The sequence below is a fragment of the Carassius carassius genome, chromosome 15 (assembly GCF_963082965.1).
Source record: "Carassius carassius chromosome 15, fCarCar2.1, whole genome shotgun sequence".
Taxonomy (NCBI): domain Eukaryota; kingdom Metazoa; phylum Chordata; class Actinopteri; order Cypriniformes; family Cyprinidae; genus Carassius; species Carassius carassius.
In genome coordinates this window covers 7137203-7164278 of record NC_081769.1, presented here as the reverse complement: position 1 = coordinate 7164278, position 27076 = coordinate 7137203, and the positions used below count along the sequence as shown (strand labels likewise).

The 27076-nt window shown below is 36.6% G+C and overlaps 1 protein-coding gene across 2 annotated transcripts in view; it reads right to left on the bottom strand.

The window, feature by feature from the left end:
• The window catches only part of LOC132158061 (myelin basic protein-like), a 34430-nt gene extending 8530 nt beyond the window's left edge, over nt 1–25900 (bottom strand). Inside the window, exons 1-4 of one of the 2 annotated variants that reach the window (XM_059567316.1) lie at nt 25711–25897; nt 21829–21877; nt 15817–15880; nt 247–748 (exon numbers count right to left, since the gene is read on the bottom strand). In XM_059567316.1, the coding sequence (XP_059423299.1) occupies nt 247–363 (117 nt within the window). In that variant the 5' untranslated portion in view covers nt 364–748; nt 15817–15880; nt 21829–21877; nt 25711–25897. Of the gene's footprint in view, nt 1–24; nt 749–15816; nt 15881–21828; nt 21878–25710 lie in introns of those variants that run through there. The other variant, XM_059567314.1, reaches the window with a different exon arrangement.
• Between the last annotated feature and the right edge of the window lie 1176 nt (nt 25901–27076).

Sequence of the window (27076 nt, the reverse complement as noted above, 5' to 3'; positions counted from 1 at the left end):
CTGAATCCCTGAATCACAGTACAATCCTATATCAAACTGCAGCTTTATTAAATACTGGATACTATATGACAGCAATGTGTAATAAACAGAGATAAAAGTAAAAAAAATAATAATAATTCACACGCAACTCATTAACTGGTGGTGATATTGGAATCAAACAATAACTGAAGGTCAAGATAAATTCACGCAAATAGAACAGTAGTAAAGGCTCATGTGGAGAACTCTGAATGCCTGCTCAATCCTCACCTTTCCCTTCTTCTTTTTATCCCCTCCAAAGAACTTTCCGATCTGATCCATAACAGTAGGGTTCTTCTTACTGCGGCCCAGCCTGAATGTTGACTGCGAAGTGCTTGCAGATGCCATGCTGAAGCTTTAATCTCTACAGCGGTGTTTTTGGTTTCGTTTTGCTTCCAAAATAGAAGTGAGGAAAGTGAGGGCAAAGAGGAAATCTACTTTAGGTCCTACTCTGCACAATCGGAACCGCACTCTGAGCCAGCTCCGCTGTGCTCCTGAATGGTCTGCAGCTCATCAGACTCCGAGGGGCGGTGTTTGAAGGTGTTGTCCTCTCGACCCGGGGCATCTCGAGAAAAGAGGCGGACCATGTGTGGGCGGGGCCCCGAGGCATCAGGGTCGGCTGTGCTCGGATGGTTCCAGCTGCTGTGATCTACTGCAGCATTCATGGAGTCAGTCACCACCGGACTCTTGCTGGAGCACCCATTGTTCTGGTTGAGGTCCGCCTCCCCCAGTCCTGCACAGAAACATCGGGAGTTATCTGACATTTCACAGTAAGATCATTGTCATCATCACCTACCCCAACACCCCCCACCCTAGCTCCTGCTGTGCAGGCAACAAGTGCTCCAGATTCTCTCTCAAAAAAAAAAAACCTTTGTATTACCAATCACTTTTCTTTGACAAAAGATCCAGAAGCACTGTTATAAACATGAGAAATTATGGAAACTTTGCCATTTGTAATAAATTCATAGATGAGTAGTTTTTATGATTCTGGATATTTTTCATAAAAACGTATGTGTTAACAGATCTAGAGATTCATAGATTTCAGAGCAGTGCTTCCTCAGGAGGTCGTCAAGTTTGAACCCAGTGCAGCGAGACAAAGTCGCTACTGTACCACACAACACAAGAGAATCTGAATTCTAGTGTTTCTTACAGAGCTTCTTTGTGCCATCACAACGTTATTGTACAAGGACAAAGGAAACAGTGTGACTGTAATAACTTCCCCAGGCTGGATTTAGCAAATTCTCTGCAAAGTGTAACTCATCTCATTTCTGAAGTCCATTTCGAAAGGTGTGTCTGGTCCAAATGAATCATTAAGGAAAGTCCAAAAAGAAACAAAAATTTAAGCCAATTACTGAAAAATGCTTGTATTTTCTACACTGATTATATTATTAGCCTAAATTTATTTATCAGAAGTGGAATTTTTATTTTCTACTGACACACTACAGCAAAATAAATAAATAACTGGCCGAACGCCATTCTTTTGGGTGAAAATACTACCGTCCCTAAAACTTTTGCACAGTAGTGTATGTATAAAGTACATATAATTTAATTATATTTATTTAAATATACTTATGTATGCGTTCATATGTGTTAAGGGTTAGAATTTCGCTTGAGGAAACAGCTGTGGTGTGATGAGCGGTGAACGGAATCAAAAACTTTACAGTAGATGGCAAACCGATTGCTCCCTTGTGACAGGCGTCCTCCGCCGCAGTCTGCAGATTGAAGAGCATGCTGAAAGACGGAAAGGAGAGAGCTCTGCTGCCATTTTCATATGAAATTTAAGGGGCTTTACTCGGAGGCGATTGCAAATTTGTGTACAGTTTATGGAGTTAAATGCTATAGCCCCGCTAAAAAAGCCTAGCGACTTCTTGCGTACATTTCGGAGAACCGGTACAAATATTTCAATCGATCTCTCAGATATTTAAGAGGCACCGAAAAGAGGAACCTAAATCTGCGCTCTAATTCGGTTCAGTTCATACCGGTTCCTTATTGGCACCGGGTTTCGGTACCCAACCCTACTGAGCTGGCCACGGCAAGTTTGTAATGTTGGATTTTGTAAAAACAGGGTCTTCAAGATCAACATGAAGTTTGCTGATACATTTGCTACACAGTAATTCTGTGTTGTTTGGATACAAGTCTGACGATGCAAAGGTCTGACGAAGTCTTGCCATGCTGCATGTATGCAGTCATACTCAAAAATGCAGTTGTTCTTAAAACACCAAACATTTGGGCTGTTCAGGTGTTAAGGGCAAGTGCTTAGGGAAGCGTGTGTCTAAACGGAACGCACCCAGAAAACTCTGCAAAACACTGGTCCTCTGGGGACAGGACTGAACACACCTGGTTCCGAGCCTTTATACAGAGTTTAACCATGTGCGTATAGGGTTGGGAATCATTAGAAATTTTCCGGTTCCGGTTCCACCTAACGATTCCGGTTACATTAAAATTAATAAACAACTATTAAAAAATAGTGGTAAGGAATAATGCAGAATTCTTAACTACTCAATGCTCAATACTGTTTATTACTTGTCAAAATGCAACATATATCACAGTATATGGATCTTCATAAATAGGGTTGGATATTGTAAGAAATTTTCCGGTTACATTTAAATGAACTATTATCATGTTTTTTTTGCTATTTTACCTTCATTGAATGTAGTGTTGCTGGAAGGTAATAAGTAATGTTGAGTACTGCTAGTCCATCAATCAGCATGTGCTTCAAAGTTGTTTTTTACACTATTAGTAACATTTTGCTTTTCAAGCAGGAATAAGCTGGTTGGCCAAATAGTCCCTTGAAGGCTGACACACTTGTTCATTTCCCTAAAATAATTAACTATAAACTGTTATACTTATAACCATGTATACACATACTCCATAAATGCCCTATTTTACAAATAATAATGTAATCAGAAGATGGTGTGATGCAGTGAGTGGTTTCCACATTTTTAAACATTTAAAATGCATGAAAATAAATATTTTCTATCACTTTGTTTATCACTCTTGAAATGACATGTACACCAAGTAATTCAACCCTCATACTTACATAACAATAGCAGTCTACTTATTTAGTGGTCCAAGTTGTAGTCAGTATGTATATTAATGACAATATGGGACAAATATAATGTAATTTAGTGACGGCTGGTGCTGCGTGCTGCCGGTACATGTACAGTCAGACAAAATTATGTGCAGTTATCAAAGGCATGAAGTGCACGTACAGTCGTGGGAAACGATGTGTTCGTTAGTTAAAGACGCAGCGAGGCAAGTCTGTGGAGTGAGAGTCATTGGAAACAATATGCTCATTAATTAAATAGGAAGGGCAGCATTTCTGTTATTTGCTTTGTGACATCCTTTACGGGAAACACCTAATCGTCAGAACAACGGTGGAAGGCTGCTCACAGCACTTGGTCACGTGTCGCACCAGTACCGTTTTCAGAAATGAAACTTAAAAGAATGGAACTTAAGAAACTTTGGTTGATGCCTGATGAAGATCATACAATCGAAACGTTGCTATTGAAGTATTTCTTTTATTGTTTTGCAATGTGACGAGTGGGGCGGGGCCGAGAGACGTGGGAACAGGAGCGAGGCCGGTGGAGTGATTGGAGATGAACGACACCTGTTCGACCCACTGCCGGTCTCGAGTCCCACGCAGGAGATGGAAGGATATAAAACTGGAGCGACGACAGTGAAGGACGAGAGAGGACCAGGCCTGGATTTTAGTTTGTGTTTTGATTTTTATTTGTGCACGTCAGTCGTCCGTGAGGGGCTGATGCGCTGTTTTGTGTTTATTTTGATTATTAAAGTTTAATTTGATTGTCCGCCGGTTCCCGCCTCCTTCTTCCCAATGATTAGGAAGATTTATTCATTACATGCAAGTTGATAGTGTGCGGGATTTTCTTGTTTTCTCAGAAAGAAACTTAGAAATGAATATTATCTGAATAAGAACCGGTTCTCGGTTCCCAACCCTAGTGCTGTAGCAGGAGCCATGAGTTCATCTCACTTGCTATTTTTGCCCTACTTTGAGGAAGATTATAGTACATACATTTCAATCCAAGTTGTATGGACTTTGTGTACAAACAAATAAAAACTAAGTTGCTTCAGTCCAGATATTCAACTTTTCATATACAGAGTTTTCCTTTTTTTATTATTCATCTGCTGTGTTGATTTCTGGGCCGGGGAACCACTCTTGTTTCACCCTGAAGGTCCTTTGGATTGGTTACACTAATGAGGTTTCGTTTATGCTTGCTCTGCAAACAACAACATACTGTGTAGTGTCTCATTGGTGAATTCTCTGTGCCTTCCATCTCCACAAAGAGATCATTGAAATATAGTGTTGGTTCATGCCTTGGTGAAACGTTATTGTTCAGTAAAGTTATTACTGAAAAGAAAAGGGTCAATAATACTGTTTGTTTTTTGAATACTTGTTTTGACAATTAAAAAAAATGCTATCACATGTAAACTTTAACAAAGTTATATGCTGGTTAGAATGCATGGTATGGACTGAGATTGAGAGGTGGGATGGTCAAGTAGTGGATCAACCAGCAAAGCCAGCCACTCTATGCATTAATGAACACAGTGAGTGATCACTTGAGCCATTTGAAATCAACACTGAATTTCCTGCTGCACACTAGCATGATACAAGAAGCTAAAAGCTCCTTGCTGAAGCTATTTAAACCAGATTAAATGGTCATAACTACATAAACTGTAGTGACAAGGTAAATGGTCCCCGACCTCAGACATGATCATGTAATACAAAACGAGAGTTATATAGTTCTTTCCTTGTTCTAATCCAGTGGAACAAAACGGAGGAAGGTTTAAGCAAAGATAACAGTTTAATCAAGCTGACAATGAACAGATGAAAAGCTATGGGTTCAAATTCTGTTAAATTCAAAGGCTGCATCCTAGTAAGGCTGCAAATGCTTCCACATCAAGCTTCATCGAAGGCCATGTCAATCTGAAGGGTCCTTGAAAATAAGCCTTCATTGTATGTCTTTCATTCAGCCTATTGTGAAAGATACAGCAAGTTTATCCTTCGATAACCCACAATACTTTGCACACATTCAAAGAATTCAAATTCAAAAAGAATTCAAGGAAAATTTATGAGATCATCCAATTTCATTATGCAATGCAATACAAAAAAATATTTAGGAGATGAAGCCATTCATTTTTTTTTTTATTATTATTATTTATTTTTTTATCACATAATGCTATACTGTGTGTAATGTAAACTACTGGGAGACCACAGGCAGTTTGTCATGAAGTGAAGGTTATCAACAGAAAGTCATTAAAAAAAAGAGAAAACACATTTTCATGCTGTGACCATGGGGGCAGAAACATTTATGACATAGCCAAGCCATGAAGCTATTTGGATACAAAAAGCTGCTCCCACTCTTGTATTAAAAAATAAGGTGCATACGGACATAAACTTACTAGTAAACAGACTTCTAATTGAGAAGTACCCAGCATATGCCCCCCAAAAAAGAGGTGCAAAACTAGACACAGGTAAAGATGACAACATTGCTTTGTAACAACTAGAAAATCAAACAAGAAGTGAGAATATAACAACGACAGAACACAAAACGTTTTTGTTCTTTAAATAAGAGTCTCAGGATTACAGTTGCACAGTATACACTGAAAGTGCTGAAGTACATTTGCAAATCTTTTCATTATAAAAAAACAACAACAATGTAAATAAGACATTCATTTTGCAGTGTTGTTCGTTTCGATTATAACACAGGATTTCCCTCGTATTGTGGCAGCACTGAGCTTCATCTAATTTCCAAGATGGCAGTTACCAATGAGCAAAGACAGCTGGTGAAATGTGAAATTTAAAAATACAATTATGTATTTTGCTACATGCATTGTATGAATGTGAAAAGTACAATAAATATACTATAACAGTTGTCTGTGTATCAATAAATACCTGTTTTCACTTATTTTGCTTGTTTAAAGAGCCTCTATTATGGATTTTTTTAAATCACCTTTCAGTGAGTGAATGAAAACACCCTGCAAAGGTTAAAATCTGAAAGTGTAGAGGTGGACAGATTTATCAGTTTTGCCGATTAATCGGCACCGATAGTTGATTGCTGGAACAATCTGTTATCGGCAAAATTCCATGCCGATAGTTTTCTGCGTTTCGTCCTTTGCTGGAGCGGCTGTTAGTTTACCGGTTTGGGTCCGTGCTGAGGCGGCTGAGAAGGCTCGGTTTTTCTATTATATAGTGCGAGAGCAGCCTCTAGTGGCTGAAATCACTGACAGCACGTGCTGTTTGTTCAGACACGTGACGCTGCACTCTGAACAGAGAGAGAAACTTTAGACCTGGATTTAAATGCACCTGACAGAAAATCCTGCCACTCCTCAGAGCGCCATTCACATAGTTTTCCATTAAATTACATTATATTCGCCCCGAATCATTGTTAATGTACATAATGAATTGTATAATGAGCATTTCCATCGAAACTTTTGTCTTTCTGTGGCTCAAATTAAGTTTTCATTTATAGAGCTATAATATAGATCACTCTTTCTGTTGCTCCATTTTTTAAACACTGAACTTCAAACTTATCTTTGCCTCATTGTTCATTCTTGAAGTAAACTTGTGTCTGTTTGGTGAATAAATAAACTGTTTTAGACCGCTGCACGAGTTAAACGCGACGTGTCCGGAGTGTGTGTGATACCCGTGAGTTCTCCTAGACTCAGTATTTTTTGATTAGACAATCATTAAGTGTTTAATAACAGAAGCAGTTCAAGTGCGAGAGTAAACATTGTGCTGGTATAATTGTAGGGCTCTAATGTTTCCCACGATGGAGAAAACGCAGCCGGAATCACGGAATCCTAGTCTCACTAAATGAGGACGAAAATACATAAAGAACATCTCCAGAACTGCTCTGAGTGTCACTTCATGAGCATTTGACTGTTTGATTTAAGAAAAAGCATCATATCACATGCACAGAATTGTAAAGGTATTCATTTATTTTCCAACCGGTCAAAATAAAAGTCTGATTTTAAAGTCTATTGTTCAGTAGAATGTACATAGCCTACTGCTACTACTAAATTGAAACCGACATAATTTAAGGAATAATCAAACAACATTTCTTCCATGTTTTAATTTTAATAGTAAATCCCCTTTGTTTTTTTTAAAAAAAAAAAAGTTTGCTTAAAGTAATTAAAAGACAAATACAATTAATGTTTTATGCCTTGATTTTATAACAATAGAAATTTAAGTGGATACACAATTTTTGAGGGGAAAAATATCATTAGGCTTCTTTAAGAAGAAAATAAATAGTTTTTTTTATGAATTCAAATAATTAGACATGCTAAAACAGAATTTGGAAAAAATAAAACATTTCATAGGGCCCTAATCATGTAATTTTTGTTAAACTTATTAAATTGATTTGAAAATGTATAAGTTTCATGATTTTATTTAATTAGACTTACTTTATGATTAATAAACTTAATTTTAAGTTTACTAAATTTAAAAGGAGTGGAGTAAAATTAAAATGGAAAAAACTGAATTCAGAAAATATAAATAACAGAATTTGGAAATAAAATCGAATTTGGAAAAAGTTTAACAGATTTCATAAGGCCCTATTAGAGTGTCAAAATTTCAACATTTACTATTACTTTTACTGTTATTACTACTACTACTACTACTACTACTACTACTAATACTATTAGTATGGTTTAGTACTGTTTTTATTTTTTTTACTTAAAGCAGTATTTTATTTTTATTTATTTTTTCAGTATCCATTTTAAAAAATATCGGCAAAATCCAATATCGATCGACCTCTAACCATGTATAAAGTTATTGTCTCTCAAAAGATTCCAGTGGGGCCGCCCATTCGGTTGACAGGGGACCAAATTAGAAGGTCCCTTAAATGCATTAAGCCCTATAAAGCGCCGGGTCCAGATGGCCTTAAGGCAGAGTTTTAAAAGATATGTATAAATGAACTAACTGACCCCCTAACAAAATTATTTCAGGTTTTATTAGACTTACAGACGATACCAAGTATGTGGAAGTTATCATTTATACGACCCCTTCCGAAAAAAGTGAGAGCAAAAGATCTAGAGGACTTTCGTCGTGTGGCGTTAACCTCAATATTAGCTAAATGCATGGAGTATGCATAGAGTAGTTAGTTATCAGTAGTTAGATGCATAGAGTAGTTAGTTATCATCTAAAACCATACATATCAGAACAATTAGATGTACTGCAATTTGCATATAAATCGCAAAGAGGAACAGAGGACGCAACGCTCACTTTGGTCAATACAATTGCTAGCCATTTACAACAAGCAAAGGCTTATGTGCGTTTTCTTTTTTTTATAGATTACACCTCTGGCTTTAATACCATGCAGATACATTTACTCTTGGAACTTCTCCTGGTTCTAGGTGTGAATGGGGGAATAGTTCATTGGATAAAGAATTTTTTAACAAATCGACCACATGGAGTTTGTGCTCAGGGGTTCAAATCAGATATTATATCCTTAAACACAGGGGCACCCCAAGGATGCGTCCTGTCACCCCTTTTATTTTCCGTTTATACAAGTGGTATAAGAGTGCAGCATGAGAATTACAAACTATATAAATATATGCAGATGATATGGCACTTGTGGCACTTTTATGGAAAGACTGTGTACATCTTAAGTAGGAGGAGCAGGTTTTGAAACTAGAAAAATGGTGTGAAGAAAGTTCTTTATTGATAAATGCAAGTAAAAAAAAAAAGAGTTGATTTTGGTCATTCAGAGCCTCTAACAGAAATAATGTTATGTGATCAAACTGTTGAAATTGTGAAGACTTTAAGTATTTAGAAATCATGATAGACTGTAAATTGAACATCTCTGATAATGTGGCTCTTATTCGTAAGAAAGCAAATGAAAGGCTATTCTTGCTAAGGAAACTGAAAGAATTTTGTGTGAGCAAAGCTGTGTTGCAAAGAGTTTATACAGGTTTAATTGAGTGTTTTAGGGTATGATATAACTGTGTGGTTCGGACAAGTTACTTCTGTGAATAAAGTTAAATTAGACAGAATTATAAGAGTAGCTGGGAAAATTATAGGATTAAAGCAAAAGTCAGTCGCTCATTTATACCAAATTGCTGTTCAGAGAAAAGCTTTGATTATAACGAGACACAACACACCCCTTGAATCATGTTTTTGAATTATTACCATTACGTCGTCGTTATAGAACACCAAAAGCAATGAAAGCAATACATAAACAAACCTTCGTACCAAATGCAATAAGTCTTTTGAATAAGAGGTAGAAATGTATATTTTAATTTTGTTATTGTGGATGTTGTGTATGGCTAGATGTATTTATTGGATGTTGTGTATTGTTACTTGTTTTGTGATTGTATGGCAAGACCAAAGATCAATTTTCAGCTTAGGCTGAACAATAAAGTACTACTAACTAACTAAAAGAAAGAGTTGACTCTGAATCATTGAAACGAGCCGTTTTTCTGTACGAATTCCAAGCCAATTCATATTGAAGTCAACCTAAAAAATTAGCATATTGCCCGCCTACTAGTTGGTCTTTTTGCATTGGCCTGAATGAAAATGCCAATTCAATCTTTGCCACTAGGTGCCGCTTTTGGAGCTGCAAAAATAGTGGTTTCCCGAGTAACGCTGTACACAAAGCAGCACTGCGATCACAAACATTGCTTTATCAGGCATTACAGGCATGATGAAATGAAAATGAGACCAATCGGACCAATCACTGCAGATTAACTTCACGCAATGAGGGGTTTGGAAAAATTTATCATTAAATGAATCATTTAGGAGTCGTTTAGCAAATAAGGTAAAAAAATAAATGCATATTATAAGACAACGGAAGTGTTTTTTGACCTTGCATTTTAATAGAAAACTATATAGCACGAACACCTAGAAGTGCATTTCATCCTCTGACATTTAGATGGCTTTAAATAACAAATGACAATATACTTATTTTGGGATGGTGTGAATGTTGCCCATTAGCAGAACACAAAATGTCCTTGTGGAGTCATGGCTCAGTGTTTTGGTGTGGGACATTTCAATCATTATATTCCCACTTCCAATTTGGTCTCGAAAGTGGCATATGTATATAATATATATTTCAAATCCATGCATTTGTCTAATGTGTATATTTTTCTTTTTTAAATAATTGTGTATTTTGTATATTCTGTTATTCTGCTAGTGTGTATATTCTCCTTCTATATGCATGTGGTTCCAGTGTCTGGATCATGCACCAAAGATTTCACATATTACTACACTATAAAAGATGAAAAAGATACTTCGAAGATTGATCAGATTTCAGATAAAAGTTAACCCAACTCAGTTAAAGCCCGACTGCAGCAAACAGACCCACACAGTATGAAGCAGTGGGACTGAGGCACGGGAAGCATGTCTGTGAGAGGGGCTATAGGCATGCGGTCTGTGTCCAGGCCTCCCACCCCTGCATGAAATCCTCTCCATAGCAGCATTCACGAGAACCCGAGGGCGCCCACAGGCCCCAAAGACAGTCCCTCATCTGTTTGACTGTCATTGAGCATTCACCAGCTATTCCTCATCTCATTCTCTACATGCTAACTGCAGCAGAATACTCAATTTGTGCTATAAACAACTGTAACATACAGATGATACATTTAGACAACTTAAGACTGCCAAAATATTTTGGCCAGAAAAAAAGTATAGGAAACAATTCTCACCGTTAACTAGTTGCTTATTAACATGCCTATTATTATTGTTTATTAGTACTTATAAAGCACATTCCACATGACCATATTCTACATCCCTTATCCCAACCAATAACTAAACTTAACTACCTTACTAACTATTGATAAGCAGCAAATTAAGAGTTTATTGAGGCAGAAGTCAGTTAACGGTTTGTCAATAGCTAGAATTGAACCTTAAAATAAGTTAAATTTAAATTTATGCATTTAGCAGACGCTTTTATCCAAAGCGACTTACACTGCATTCAGGCTAACAATTTTCTCCTAACATGTGTTCCCTGGAATTCGAACCCCCAACATTGCGCTTGTTAACACAATGCTCTACCACTTGAGCTACAGGAACATTATATATATACGCGTTAACGCATGCAATTAATTTTTGTCTGGTTTAACGTGTCAAAAATATTTAACGCAATTAACGCAGCATCCGTATTTTCTGCCATGCGTTGGCTAGCTTTACATTATATGATCACGTCCTTATTCATTTAAATGCTTTTAAACATTTCAAGCGCGGCAAGACAAAAGAGAATGCGCTGTCTGTGAATGCCCTTATGTGACACATACACACGTACACACACACACACACACACACACACAATGCATAGACAGGGCGCCAGAATCCTGTTCTCTTAAGCGCTTGAACTAACAATAAACATCCCAAAGTGCCAGTTTTGTCGATTATCCTCATAAGAGCAATCTTAAATGATTTATATAAAGTCTAAAATGAACAAAAAGAGTTGTGAGAGAATGAGGCGAGATCCATAGACAGTATATAAACGGTGAGATCCGCGTGTCTGTCTGCTCTTAAAGGGACAGCAGCCAATAAAGCTTCCTGTCAGTAAAGTTAAAGAACAAAGGGAACAGAAAAAATGACTCGCTGCTCTTGACTAAATAACTTTTGTAGCTTTAATAAGGATTAACTGTTTAATTTATAGTTTAAAATATAACTTTGATAACTTTATTAAATTTCTGTACATTTCCTAACTGTTAAGACAGGAAGGGCAGGAGTAAACATGACATTTATTATGGGTTTATGTTAGCATTGTTTTAGGTTTACTTAAATTAAAAACTGTTATATTTTTGAAGCCTAATAATAAATGTAAAAAAAAAAAAAAAAAATCAGTAGCTGTATTAATATCAGTAATACTGGCCTTCGTTCATAAAAAGATGTCATTTAAACAAGTATTTAAATTTAACTGTGAAATTATTACATTAAAAAATATATTAAAAACGTACAAAAACATTTCTTTTTTTATTGCGATTAATCACAGAAAAAATGTTTTTAATCGATTGACAGCACTAATATATATATATATATATATTTTTTTTTATATATATATATATATATATATATATATATATCAGGGATGGAAATTAGCACCCGCCACCAGCCAAATGCGGTTGAGTTTGTGTTGTGGCGGGTAAACTCGCTTCACCTACCGGCCACCGTGGTGGGTAAATAAAAATAGCATACTGTTTCACCTGGCCGGTGGACAAAAAAGTTAATTTTCATTCCTGGTGTGTGTACAACACGCAATAAAGTGTAATATCACCTGAAGCAGCTCCGTGGAGAAAGGCGTGGTAAACCGGGCTCGAAACTTAGTGTGTTTTTATAGTTTTTATTAGTAGGAATCGTTTTATTATTATTATCTTATCAGGAGTTTTGTAAGGTTTTTTTTCCCAATTTTTTTTTTCTACAGAAACACTGAATGACCAAAAAGCACCACCACCAGTCCAGTTAAAATGTTCAGTTAAAACGACTAATAAGCATTCAAACATGGTTATCAAGTTTACTTCTAATTACTAAAGTTCTATTCTTAAATGATACTTGATTATTATAAAGCTTTACTGACTGGCAAGTAAACTAAAATAATTACTAGCCAATGGCGATTCAATTGTAGAGGGTTGTAAGTTGTTACGTAGAAACAACCTTGTATCACTACACATGTTTGACAGCTCTGGCGTGACGAGACGCGTAAAAGCGATGTATTAAAAACACTGTGCGTTCGTTTGTTGATGGTGTAAAAGTTTGCGAGCCGAGATTTCTTTCAGTGATACAGTGTTGAACAGGGGACTTTTCCCCACGTGTTCCCTCAACCACAAAAAAAATAAAAAATAAATACTCTTACACATACAAATACTGGTGAATCCTTTGCTTTGGAATTAAATACAACAATATTATTGCGTACGAAAACAGTGCAGTGTATCTCCACAGTGGCTGGTGGACAAAAAAGTTAATTTCCATCCCTGATATATATATATATATATATATATATATATATATATATATATATACACACACACACACACAGATAAATATATACAGTACAGACCAAAAGTTTGGACACATCTTCTCATTCAAAGGGTTTTCTTTATTTTCATGACTATGAAAATTGTAGAGTCACACTGAAGGCATCAAGGGCTATTTGACCAAGAAGGAGAGTGATGGGGTGCTGCGCCAGATGACCTGGCCTCCACAGTCACCGGACCTGAACCCAATCGAGATGGTTTAGGGGTGAGCTGGACCGCAGACAGAAGGCAAAAGGGCCAACAAGTGCTAAGCATCTCTCGGGGAACTCCTTCAAGACTGTTGGAAGACCATTTCAGGCGACTACCTCTTGAAGCTCATCAAGAGAATGCCAAGAGTGTGCAAAGCAGTAATCAAAGCAAAAGGTGGCTACTTTGAAGAACCTAGAATATGACATATTTTCAGTTGTTTCACACTTTTTTGTTATGTATATAATTCCATATGTAATTCCACATGTGTTAATTCATAGTTTTGATGCGTTCAGTGTGAATCTACAATTTTCATAGTCATGAAAATAAAGAAAACTCTTTGAATGAGAAGGTGTGTCCAAACTTTTGGTCTGTACTGTATAAACACACATTATATACACACACATTATATATAAAATAAATAACAATGCCAATGTCAATGTCACCTTTATTTATATAGCGCTTTAAACAAAATACATTGCGTCAAAGAAACTGAACAACATTCATTAGGAAAACAGTGTCAATAATGCAAAAATTATTGTTAAAGGCAGTTCATCATTGAATTCAGTTTTGTCATCTCTGTTCAGTTAAATAGTGTCTGTGCATTTATTTGCAATCAAGTCAACGATATTGCTGTAGATGAAGTGTCCCCAACTAAGCAAGCCAGAGGCGACAGCGGCAAGGAACCGAAACTCCATCGGTGACAGAATGGAGAAAAAAACCTTGGGAGAAACCAGGCTCAGTTGGGGGGCCAGTTCTCCTCTGACCAGACGAAACCAGTAGAGTTTAGTACATAAGTTTATTACATCCAGAGTTCAAAACATCCAGATTATGATAGAGGATGGCTATAGAAATAGTGAAAATAAATGTCTAAAAACACTATTTTAAACTTTGGGCTGTGTTGTGCTCTCATTTATTATGTCAGCACAGTGTTTGGATGGAAATTAATCCGAGGACGATTTCTCAAATGAAATCCATTCAGAATATAATGATGTATTTATTACGTGTGTATATTTTTTAGAATGTCCTGTTGCCTGTGTATTAAGTTTCATCGTGGCTGGACTTTGTGTTTGCCAGATATAGAGCAATTAGTCGAAATGGCAGACCCTTAAAAATGTATAGCTTATGTCAAATTTTGAAATACTTTTAATAAATCTGTCATGCCAGTTATTTAATTAAAACATTTTAAAATGACAAAAAAATATGAACCTGAATATGAACCACAATCAATGTCCAGAAACATAGTAAGGACATTGTTAAAACAGTACATGTGACATCAGCGGTTCAGCCGTAGTTTTATGAAGCTACGAGAATACTTAATAAATTTAATGATGTATTTACTATGTTTCTGTGCCTTGATCATGTTAGGATCCTTGTTGTCTAAGGAAGGCTCAGTAAGCTCTCGGATTTCATCGAAAATATCTTAATTTGTGTTCTGAAGATAAATGGAGATCTTACGGGTTTGGAACGACATGAAGGTGAGTAATTAATGACAGAATTTTTATTTTTGGGTGAACTACCCCTTTAAATGCTGCCTAAACATCCTCTTTATGTAAAAACACCACAATGATAACCCTGTGTAACTGAAACAGTTCTCTACATAACTGAACATTAAATATTATTAAGTCTCCCTCTTTACTCTCTCCATTAAGACCCATGCAAAGTATACCGAGAAGTATAGTTTCAGTCATTTCTACAGCAAAAATAAATTGAGCTCTAGTGTACATACTTGACTATTTTTTTATTATTTATTTAAATTAATACAGTAATTGATAATTTTATCTAGTATTGCACATCAAGTTAGGAAGAAAAACAGTTTTGTTGTGTAGATCGCAAATAACATGAGTAAATTAGCAAACTGTTTTTTCCATGTTTTCATTGAATTTATGAGAATGTTCACAAATATTTCAACGCTGCGTTTGATGCTCACTAGTCTAGTTAGTAGTCTCATTTGCATGTATACATTTTCAATTGATTTTTTTCAAGCTCAGATTCCTTATTTGCTTTTTAAGTGTAAAATATATTTTCATTAAAAATGAATAAATAAACAAACTGCATGTTTAATGATCAAAGAAAATAAATGCCGTTTAACATAGTTTGTAGTTATAACCACTGGACTAGTAGTAGATAATAACATCATTTCCACACACACAGAGAGAGAAAGAGCAATGACGTTTGGGCAGTGAACAGTGAAGGCAGTGACAGACTAGCTTTCTGAACAATATGAGCTTTTGAATATGGACGCAGAAGCCTGTAGTTTCTCTAGAGCCTGTGCCAGCTGGTGTTAGCTCCAACAACCTTAAACATGCAGTAGAAACACCACTGTGTCATCTGCTTACTCATTCCAGAACACACATCCAGAGAAAAACATAGCTATTATTGTTTTGTATGCGTGGTTATTACCACAAATAGCTTGTAATATAAATTTAGATTTTTTTAAGCAGCCTAATTTAGAGTGAAGATAAACATTAGCGTGACCTTGGTATACTGATCTGCCATAAGATCTCAAGAAACTGGACAATGATGGGTAAACCATTAATCCCTGATTAGTAGATATACAGTTCAAAAAAATATATATGCAAATAAATAAATAACACTTAAAAATGTTCTTACCAAATACCTCATCCTGTGACACCGGTGAGTCTGCTGGGATGTGTTCAGATACGGTTGATGATCCCTTCAAAAATACAAATACAAAGTTTTACATTTACAACCAAATAATGCTTAAATAAAACACAAATTGTAATTGCACTGAAACATGAAATAATCTATGCTTCAATATTTTTTAAATAATCTTATAATAGCAAAACCTAAATATTCAAACTATGTACATGTGTACAGTCGTGGCCAAAAGTTTTGAGAATTACATGAATATTAGTTTTCAAAAAGTTTGCTGCTAAACTGCTTTTAGATCTTTGTTTCAGTTGTTTCTGTGATGTACTGAAATATAATTACAAGCACTTCATATGTTTCAAAGGCTTTTATCGACAATTACATGACATTTATGCAAAGAGTCAGTATTTGCAGTGTTGGCCCTTCTTTTTCAGGAACTCTGCAATTCGACTGGGCATGCTCTCAATCAACTTCTGGGCCAAATCCTGACTGATAGCAACCCATTCTTTCACAATCACTTCTTGGAGTTTGTCAGAATTAGTGGGTTTTTGTTTGTCCACCCGCCTCTTGAGGATTGACCACAAGTTCTCAATGGGATTAAGATCTGGGGAGTTTCCAGGCCATGGACCCAAAATTTCAACATTCTGGTCACCGAGCCACTTAGTTATCACTTTTGCCTTATGGCACGGTGCTCCATCGTGCTGGAAAAAGCATTGTTCTTCACCAAACTGTTGTTGGATTGTTGGAAGAAGTTGCTGTTGGAGGGTGTTTTGGTACCATTCTTTATTCATGGCTGTGTTTTTTGGCAGAATTGTGAGTGAGCCCACTCCCTTGGATGAGAAGCAACCCCACACATGAATGGTGTCAGGATGCTTTACTGTTGGCATGACACAGGACTGATGGTAGCCCTCACCTTTTCTTCTCCGGACAAGCCTTTTTCCAGATGCCCCAAACAATCGGAAAGGGGCTTCATCAGAGAATATGACTTTGCCCCAGTCCTCAGCAGTCCATTCACTATACTTTCTGCAGAAGATCAATCTGTCCCTGATGTTTTTTTGGAGATAAGTGGCTTCTTTGCTGCCCTTCTTGACACCAGGCCATCTTCCAAAAGTCTTTGCCTCACTGTGCGTGCAGATGCGCTCACACCTGCCTGCTGCCATTCCTGAGCCAGCTCTGCACTGGTGGCACTCCGATCCCGCAGCTGAATCCTATTTAGGAGACGATCCTGGCGCTTGCTGGACTTTCTTGGATGCCCTGAAGCCCTCATTACAAGAATTGAACCTCTTTCCTTGAAGTTCTTGATGATCCTATAAATTGTTGATTTAGGTACAATCTTAGTAGTCACAATATCCTTGCCTGTGAAGCCATTTTTATGCAACGCAATGATGGCTGCACGCGTTTCTTTGCAGGTCACCATGGTTAACAATGGAAGAACAATGATTTCAAGCATCACCCTCCTTTTAACATGTCAAGTCTGCCATTCTAACCCAATCAGCCTGACATAATGATCTCCAGCCTTGTGCTCGTCAACATTCTCACCTGAGTTAACAAGACGATTACTGAAATGATCTCAGCAGGTCCTTTAATGACAGCAATGAAATGCAGTGGAAAGGTTTTTTTGGGATTAAGTTCATTTCCATGGCAAAGAAGGACTATGCAATTCATCTGATCACTCTTCATAACATTCTGGAGTATATGCAAATTGCTATTATAAAAACTTAAGCAGCAACTTTTCCAATTTCCAATATTTATGTAATTCTCAAAACTTTTGGCCACGACTGTACTTATCTGTGCTATCTAGCATTAACTGGTGCCCCCTAGTGAGTGTGTACTTCACATATAGGGAGTGGTGCTACTGGTGTGTGTGTGTGCATGTCATGGGGCATGAAGACTGTGTCTATGTGGAATACAGACTTGATGGTAGCCTCTTTAACATCCATCAACTCCAGACCCGCACAAAGATAAATAAGGCTGCTCCGATCACGATCGGCCAATCGTTAATGCGCATCTCGTCAGTAAAGCCGGTTCTCTAATCAGTGGTAAATTCCCTCAGGTGCGTGATTTCACATAGAGCATCTGTTACTACACAGAGCCATTGTTAACTGAGAAGATGCACAAATAAACGCTGAAAATGAAGTGGATTTGCGCATCTTCTCAGTTAACAACGGCTCTGTGTAGTAACAGCTAAGATGCTCCTTCTTTCGGTCACAGATTATGGAAAGTGAAACATAAATCTATAGAGATGGTTGGATTTATTTACGCACTTATATTTATTTGAAGCATCTTTCTTTTCAGATTATTATTTATAGCTTTATCATAATAGGCTGTATATTAACTTAATGGAAGAAAACCATTAGTTCTGTGTGAAATCAGACATTTGAGCTCCCCCATATAGTCAAAATGGGATAATCATAACACCCCATGAATATTCGACTTTGAAATTGGTAGTCGAAATTAAGGCTCCTCAAATTTGTCAAAATGTGTGTGGGTGTGTGTGTGTGTGTATGTGTGTGTGTGTGTGTATAAGTGCTTTAAGAATTGAGAAGGGCTATAGAAGTGGTAGTTATATTTAATTTTCTAGTAATTTGTCTACTTTGTTGAAAATAAATTTTGTGCTAGTCCCTGTGTGTTTAAGAGAACTAAAGCATCCTCTCTGGAAAAACACACACATTTTGGGCACCGCCATAAAACTAGTGGTTGACCGATATTGGTTTCTTGACAGCCAATGTCAATGCCAATATCTTGGAAAGCAGGGGTTCAACGCATATTATATATTTTTTATTAATATTTAAGAAATTTAAAACATTTGACAATGGATTAAAAAATAAGCGTGTAAAATAAACATACTTTGTCATCTAAAGTATTTTTTCACAAATAAATATTTAATAAAAATATAATTAAGAAAGAAGTAAACACTGTAACCAAACAGCAGGACACTCAGTATTCTGGGAAGTTTGTGTGCATTGGGAATCATATTTTTCTAGATTAAAATGCTGGATAAAAATGCACACTTCACAAGATCTTTTGCAAGGTTTGTGAAATTAAATGTTCAAATGTGATTTGGACCTAGTGTCCGTGAAGTCACCCGTAGATTTCTGAAGTGTGTTTTTGAAGCCTAAAGTAGGCGGAGCGGCCCTCGCCATCTTGGCAGTGCATCACTCCTGGATAATCAAAAATGAAGCCAATCCCACCTATCTTTTGCAGCCTGCATCTAGCGGCCAGTGGACAAATAATAGTTTAATGCCGCATTTCCACCGAAATTACCCAGAACAATTGTACAGGGAACTTTTTTTCCCCAGGAACTATTTTCCCCCCAGACCTGTTGCTTTCCGGGTTTCCACCACAGTCTAAAGTACCGTGAAGATTAGGCAAATAGTCTGGTAATGTAGGTCTGCAGCGTGTTTCTCAATACAAAGTACTCAAATTTTGGACTTGCATCCTAGGTAGTTTGGATTTTGCACATTTGACTTGGGAGTGTGATGTCCGCTACGATGCAAATCCGGTAAATCTGCAAACAGCAGCGTACTTAATAACTTCAGTCAACTGACCATGGCTACTGCAATTTTCCTCTCTGTATATTTATAATATAACGGCATAGGATATCAAATATCACTGCCTCCTTTCATTTTCATTTGAACATAATAATAGCCGCAGAAATGTGTATACAGCCATTACAATGAAACAAAATATTATATCAGTTGCCTCTGTATTTTCATGTTAACATATAGATTAACTAAATACAGACCAAAGATTGCCTGTTAGATTTACCCAAAATGAATTATACCGTATGTTTAACCACTAAAGAGACATCAGAGTCAGAGGCGAATCTCAGAAGGTCTAGCCGAGGTGAGGCTGCTCTCAGCGGATACATAAGCACTGAGCTCCCGCTGATCGCGTGGAAACACATTTTTAAATAGGCGCTGTCTTTATAAATAAACCACAGATTTGAGTTTTAAACAACTACATTCTACATAGAACTACATAGAAATTCTTTTAAAATTACATTTCATGACACAATAACAGTAATATTTTGAAAATGATCAGAATAAATGGTGGTTGAAATCACAATGCTGCGTGAACTCAACCAATCAGGATGTTTAGCGCCCAAGTCCCGCCCCCGAAAGTTCCATAACTTTGAAAAAGTACTACCTCGCGAGTAGGGACTTTCTGAGGAGCATTTTTTTTTTCCGAAACTTTATTTCGTTCCTGGTTCCTGCGGTGGAAACACACCGAGTACCAGCCCAAAGTCCCTAGTTCCTGGATAACGTTCCAGCGTTGGAAACGCAGCTTAAGTTACTTCCTTGTTGGCTTCAAGAGAGAGAGCAGGAGGTTGCAACTCGAGGAGACTGTGAGCACTGTGCGCGCTCAGGCGCTGCCGCTCTTAGTGCCGTCAAAATAAAAAGTCCCGCCTCGTACACATCGGCCAAGCATAAAAACTTATCGGCCGATGCCGATATTTGAAAAATACCAAATATCGACCAATATTTTGGCCATGGCGATATATCGGTCGACTACTACATAAAACATTCAATCTGGATACCTGACTACTTTTGTAGGTGGTTTGAATGAACAGATCACAAAAAATTTCAGATGCCATTTATGCATCATTTGCATATGATCACTTATGACTGCACATTTGGGATTGGCCACCCAAGACATGCTAATACCTAGTGCTGCATCATGGTATGGATGGAATATGTGATAAACCGATGAGGGCAATAAGCAGTTCTGAAACACAGCATAGCTTTAAATGTAAATGCAACATTTATCAAAGCATCATTATCAATCTTGTTTTATCAGCTGATATACAGGGAGTGATTATCTCACTGTAACAGGACATTTACTACTAGTTGGTAATTTCAAGTGATTTCTGTAACTCATGATTATCAACAAGAGGGCAGCATGTAGCTTCTATTGCACTGGGATATAATGTAACACTCACTGTGGACTTAGACAGTAGCCCACACATACTGTAGCACCTTAGAGACTATGTACTGATATGGCTTGGCTTGATTTTAGGGTTTGCAGCTACTTATCTCTTCATATCTGAAGATGCTTATCTCTTGCCTTAATGGATATATTCCCAAACAGCATTAATGATGTAAATGGTTGTCCTTTTATTAGCTGCTTCATGCGTTTTTGAAACACTGTTTTTGAGACATTAATCAGCATGGATATCTGAAACAGCATTTATGATTTCTCACTGACACACATGTGAGAGCAGTCTTTATCCAGGATGGTGAATGCCTTGATTCTGTCGACAATTATTGAATCTAACGTGAAGAAATGACAATCACAAGTGGTGTACTCACTATTTCCTCAGGATGAGGGTTAAATTACTGCAACATAATGCAATGTTGCATTTTTTTTTTTCATCGCTGTTGGTGTAATGTATTGGGAAGCCAGGATACATATCCATCCACAGAAACATACATTAGCTGAACCCCGTCTGTTTTATGTGTTATTTGTAATGTCAGATTTTAGATGAACCACGGTGAAAATGCATGCTGAGTCATGAGTGGAGAAAACTTTTTTTTTACAAAGAAACATTACACCGCTAGTATACATGCATGAATTGATTTATTTTTTATCAGCTATTATTTAAAAATAGGCCAATTTAGTGATATATTTACAGCTATAATTTTTAGTAGTAGTAGTTTTATTATTAAAAGTCATAGGGTTGCTCAGATTTAAAGAAAAAAAAAAAAAAAACATTGTTAAAATTCTTTAATGCCAGCGCTTTATGCTCGAATATAACCAGTCATTTATGCCGTCATCACCCAGGTGATGAGACCTGAAAAGCACTGTTTATTTTATTTCTATCTTTGCTATATTTATTTTTGCTGTTGCTTCTAGTTGTATTACTTGTTCATATTTTCTTTATTTTTATTTGACAGAATATTCCTTTTTCCCTAAACACAGCATATCCTGAACTGTACAGATGATACGAACTGAACTGTGAGTAATTTGAACCGTTACACCTCTGATATTCAGACAGACAGATATACATACCTTAGGAACAGAAAGTGGCTCACGTTTTCCAAGATGCTGCCCCATGCTCCTGAGACAAAATGGAAAAAGCAATGTTTATTAATAATTAGAAAGGCAAAAAAAAAATCTTTATATAATCAAACTGATATTTGTTTGTGCTACAAAAAACAAACACTAAAACATGTTGCATTTTAATTCAGATAAACTATGATTAATCAAACACACTTTATTCAACAATTTTAATAGCTTGCAATGAGGTTCAGGTCTAGCCAGTTGAGATAAACTAATGTTGGAATACTATGGATTAGGGCTGCAACAACTAATCGATAAAATCGATTATTATCGCTAATGAAAATCATCAACAACGGTTCTCATAATGTATTAGATGGGTCTGCCCACAGTGCATGTACAACTGCAGCCGGATACATCAAATTTCAGTACTGAATAACGCATCTCTATGGACAAAATGCATCTACAAATATTGGAGGAAAGCAAATGTATTCCTGCAGGAAAAGAATGTGATCCAAGCTGCCCAGAACGTGATAAACCTTTATTTTAAGCTTCAAGGTGATGCATTAACGTAACAGCTTGCCTGTCAGTCGCTTTGACAGATTCGTGTGTGCATCCTTGGTGCAAAAAAAAACTTTACGATAACGGTCATATCCTTCTCTCTAAATCTCACAAATTCACGCAAGCCTTTCCATTTTTGCATAAGAGACTGCCCTGACGGTCTGTGTTAAGTTCAAATCTTTACTGAAAGAGCGCCAGTGTTAAACCGAAGAAACACAGAGAGGCGAGGGAGACAATATTCAGCACAAAAACATTCATTGTGCTAAAATATCTGTTGTTTAAAATTTATATTTAGGTTTAAAAGTCAACATGCAAGTGCGAGTAATTTATGAGAGTAGGAACTGTGAAGGGACAGCAGCATGTAATGTCTGAATATACTGTAAACATCAGACGCTTTTACAGGATAAAAGAAATGACAGTAAGAGGAGACTGACTGTGATCAAAGTGCACACGACGTGTGTTTCCGTCTACAGTCTATGGTCCCTGCACAACATTACTGTGATTTTATTCGTTTTAATTTTTGATCTACAGATTTAAAGTATATTCACTATGTAGCCTACATTGATTAACAAATCTATTAAAACAAATTTATGTAAGGTTTTTAACCAGTTTTGTAAGGTTTGTGCCACTACTGCTATTAACTAACTATGCTATAATATAATCATTGCTGTTTCTGTGAAAGAAAGGGGAAAAAAATAAGTCATGTGCTTTATAGTTTTTTTTTTTTTTATCAGATACCCAATTAGTCAAAAAGTACATAAACAATGCCAGCAAGTGAGCTGTTATCAAAGGAGGCCATTTTTGTTATTATGTGAATAAATACTATTTAGTTGTTTCAGTTTGTTATTTGTTCAAAAACTAAAATAACATTTTTAGAATTAAATGTCTTTGACCGATTCCTAAAATATTTGTGTTTTCTCTTATGACAGGTGGTCTAATAAATTGTAAAGCACTGTATGTTTTCATAGCTTTCAGTTGGCACATTTGTTTTAAGGACATTTGGCAGAATGTGGAATAGTGTGTTTTTGTCAGTAAAATTAAAATAAAGAAAAAAGGGTTTTTAATCCGATTAATCGAAAAAATAATCAGCCAATAATCGAGTTGCAGCCATACTATGGATAGTCTTATAATGCCACCCTCCTGTACAGGCATCTGGTCAACTTTTCTCTGTTCTTAGATACTCAAGACAGCAGCTCTTTCCAAGTTAACCTGGATATCTCTGTATTTTGTCCCATTCTTGTTTGGCAAGAAATATTGATCGCTCAAAGTATCTGTGCACTGATCTATAGCTTCCACTTCTTAGTTGAAACAACAGTGCCATATTGGAAATCCAAACTCTTGTATCCTTTTGCTGTAAAACATTTCCTTCATATCTTCAGACGGCTTAGCCTTAGAAATTCATCAAAAAGAATAATCCAAGAACTACGACATTATATGAATCAAGGATTCAAGAGCTCCTAATATTTTTGTAAGACAGAGTCATAATGGTTTGGAATGAAGAATGAAAGCAAGAATTCATCAAAAACTGTTGGCAGGTGAGACACTCCCATGAAACACACCATTGTTTCAAATGTGTTCAAAAGTGGTTATATATATATATATATATATATATCATGGCACAGGATGCAAAGATATACAACATTTATTTATTTCATTTTTCTGGAGTCTCTAATTACAAACTCAACACAGTTGTGGTCTGCAAAGATGATACATTCAAACGGAAGACACTGAAGTAAAAATGGACACTTCATGAAACAAAAACTGATCTCTAGTGCACATTACAAAGTAAATGTACATAAACATTTTGCACATTCTTGTTCCTTAGACTTAAAGTGTAATGAGCAAGAGAGTTTTATGTTCCACTTTCGGGGTGAACTGTTTTTAAGGGAGTAGCAAGTATAGTGAAGATGCAGAAGATTTCAGTATTCATTTATTTGGACTTTTTATGGGGGCAAGAAAGTGTAAGACAGCACAACCTTTTACAGTTTCCCTCATTTTGGTGTTGATTATCACTGGTGGGTCACCACAGAGATATTGCATGTGAAAATACTAACGTGGTGATACTAACACAGCAAATCTGTAATGGTTCTGCTGGTTATAATGGGACTTGTATTGGTTTTAATGTAAACTGTAATGGACCCTGTTATAATTGGTCACCTTCTATTGGTGGCTTGATAAAATCAATAAATCATAATATTATGTGTCCCAAAACACACTAAAGAAAAACACCTTTTTTATGGTTTGTAATGATTGTAATGGTATTTGTAGTGGAAACTATTAGAATTTTCAGTGATGGTTCCAATGTGTGTGTATATATATATATATATATATATTTTTTTATTTTTTTCACATTGACAGAGTACATAATTACAAGTGCCGGCAACACTTCTTTAGAGTGCCCTTTCCTGTGGGAATCTATAGATGACTACTGAGGATTGTGTAATGCTGCTATGTGTTTGATATATATAATACGGAGACTTTTCACGTGATGGGGACGCGGAGAAATGATTTCATCGGAAGCGTGTGGCGGCGGACCTCCATCAGAAGAGGGCGAGATTTCACTAAAACAGTCGGCAGGTGAGCGGTTTTGAATCAGATGGCGAGACGACGCCTTTGGTTTCCCAACACATCTATTCCTCTCGACGAAAATACGACTGTATGTCGCCCACATTAGTTCCCAACTGAACAAGAGAAGTAAACTCGGAAACTGATAGGGCACTCTCGATAAAAATAATACCTCAGAGTATGTCTTCCTGTTAGTGCGTTAATCTGTAATGTGTTATACTGGTAACGCAAAATAATCACTAAAATGATTATAATTTAAACGTAAAGCACAATGGTATTGCAACCGCTGGACGGTTATCTCCACACATCTGCTCGACACGCGCTTACGTTTAGTGTAGTAACGTTATATGCAAATAAAACTGAAAACCTATTTTTCTACATATCGGGGCCTCTGGAAACGGGAAAAAAACAAGTAGCCTAACGTTACTCATGTTAATATGAACGTCGTGCTAAACTGTCCTGAAACCCTTACAGTCTATTTTAATGAGTGAGTAACAGTGACAGAAAGAGCAGGAGCTAACATGCGTTGAATGCGTCCATAACATCTGGCACATAAGTTGAAAAGGTGGCCGCAATATGTAGCCGAACCACCAAACGTTACATAATAAGTACAGTCGTGACAGAAAAAGAAACATCTGCTCAGCTATAAAACAAACTGAGCGGAAATAGAGCATATTTTACACTAAGGCGACGGCACCGTTTAAGATGTCGTGATTTGATGAACAAACACACACACACACACACACACACACACACACATAGACGTACTTGTTTGCCCGAACGCGTCCACGCGATATGTAGATTACAAGTTTCAGCTGCTGGCCTCAGCAGTACATCAAAAAATCCACATCTGCCTAACGTTAAATGATAATTTTGTAGGCTTTGTTTTTGGTTTCAGCTGCATGGATGATCCACTGAACGTTGCTACTTCCTGCTTTTAGGTAGTGCAGTGGGGTGGGGCTATGAACACGTTTACGTACGTCTAGCTTTCTAAATCAATTATAGTATTTAGTTACAGATGGAATAAACCTATAGATGGAATAAAACTAACAAAAACCCTTTAGTAGTTCACAACTTAATAGCATATATATATATATATATATATATATATATATATATATATATATATATATATATATATATATATATGTATGTAATATATATATATATATATATATATATATATATATATATATATATATATATATATAAGCAGTACATGGGCTGGCCCCAGTCACAGAGTCCACACCATCTCGGTCTCTCCGCTGAGCTGGTTCTCTGGTTCTCTACTCTGTGCTCATTGTAAACTCAGAAACTATGGGTGGGAGTCTTTTGAATGTTTTAAGAAATTACTCAAACCATATCTCTTTAGTGAAGCTTTTAAGTTATAATCTTACAGTTGTTGTTGTCATTACAAGTAAAGTACATGCATTTCTCTGCATTGTGTAGAATGCATTAAAATACATTTATGTTAAAAAAAAAAAAAAAAAAAAAAAACATCAAGTGAAGTAACTAACTTTTTCTTAACACCTCTGACTATCGGAGATTCCTGCTTCAAAGTTAAAAGAGCCAGTCCTGTGTTTGTCTACTGTAGAATGTTCATGTGCATTAGCACGACCTGAAAAAAACTTGTAATTTGATCAAAAGTACATTTGATTCCACCATTGTTGACATATTTTATTTCTTGGAATGTATCTTGTCTCTTGATCCCACTAAAGTAGGAGCTGTACTTGCATGTCTGCAAAGCAGCTGCCTGTTGGAAGAATTTCAGAGGAAATTCCGTAGGATGGGAATTCATATTGATAATTATGATGAAACCTCCACCTGATTTGTGAAACTGCAAGCCAGGAAAGAGGGTAAGCTATTGGTAGGGTTAGGTGAAAGGATGGTAAAGGAGATAGGAGCCAACCAGACAGCAGAATCCCCTTACACCAGGTGTGGCTTTTGGAGGCCATTTCATACACCAGTTGCATTCAAAGTGTATTTTCACACTGCACTTAACCCTGGATTAATGTTGTTTCATACCCTGCTTGTAGAAAATCATTTTACAATCAGGGTTATGAAAACCTGCTTCACATTGCAGTGTACAGTGTGAAACGATGCAATGTTAGAATGTTATGGCTAGATAGCAACA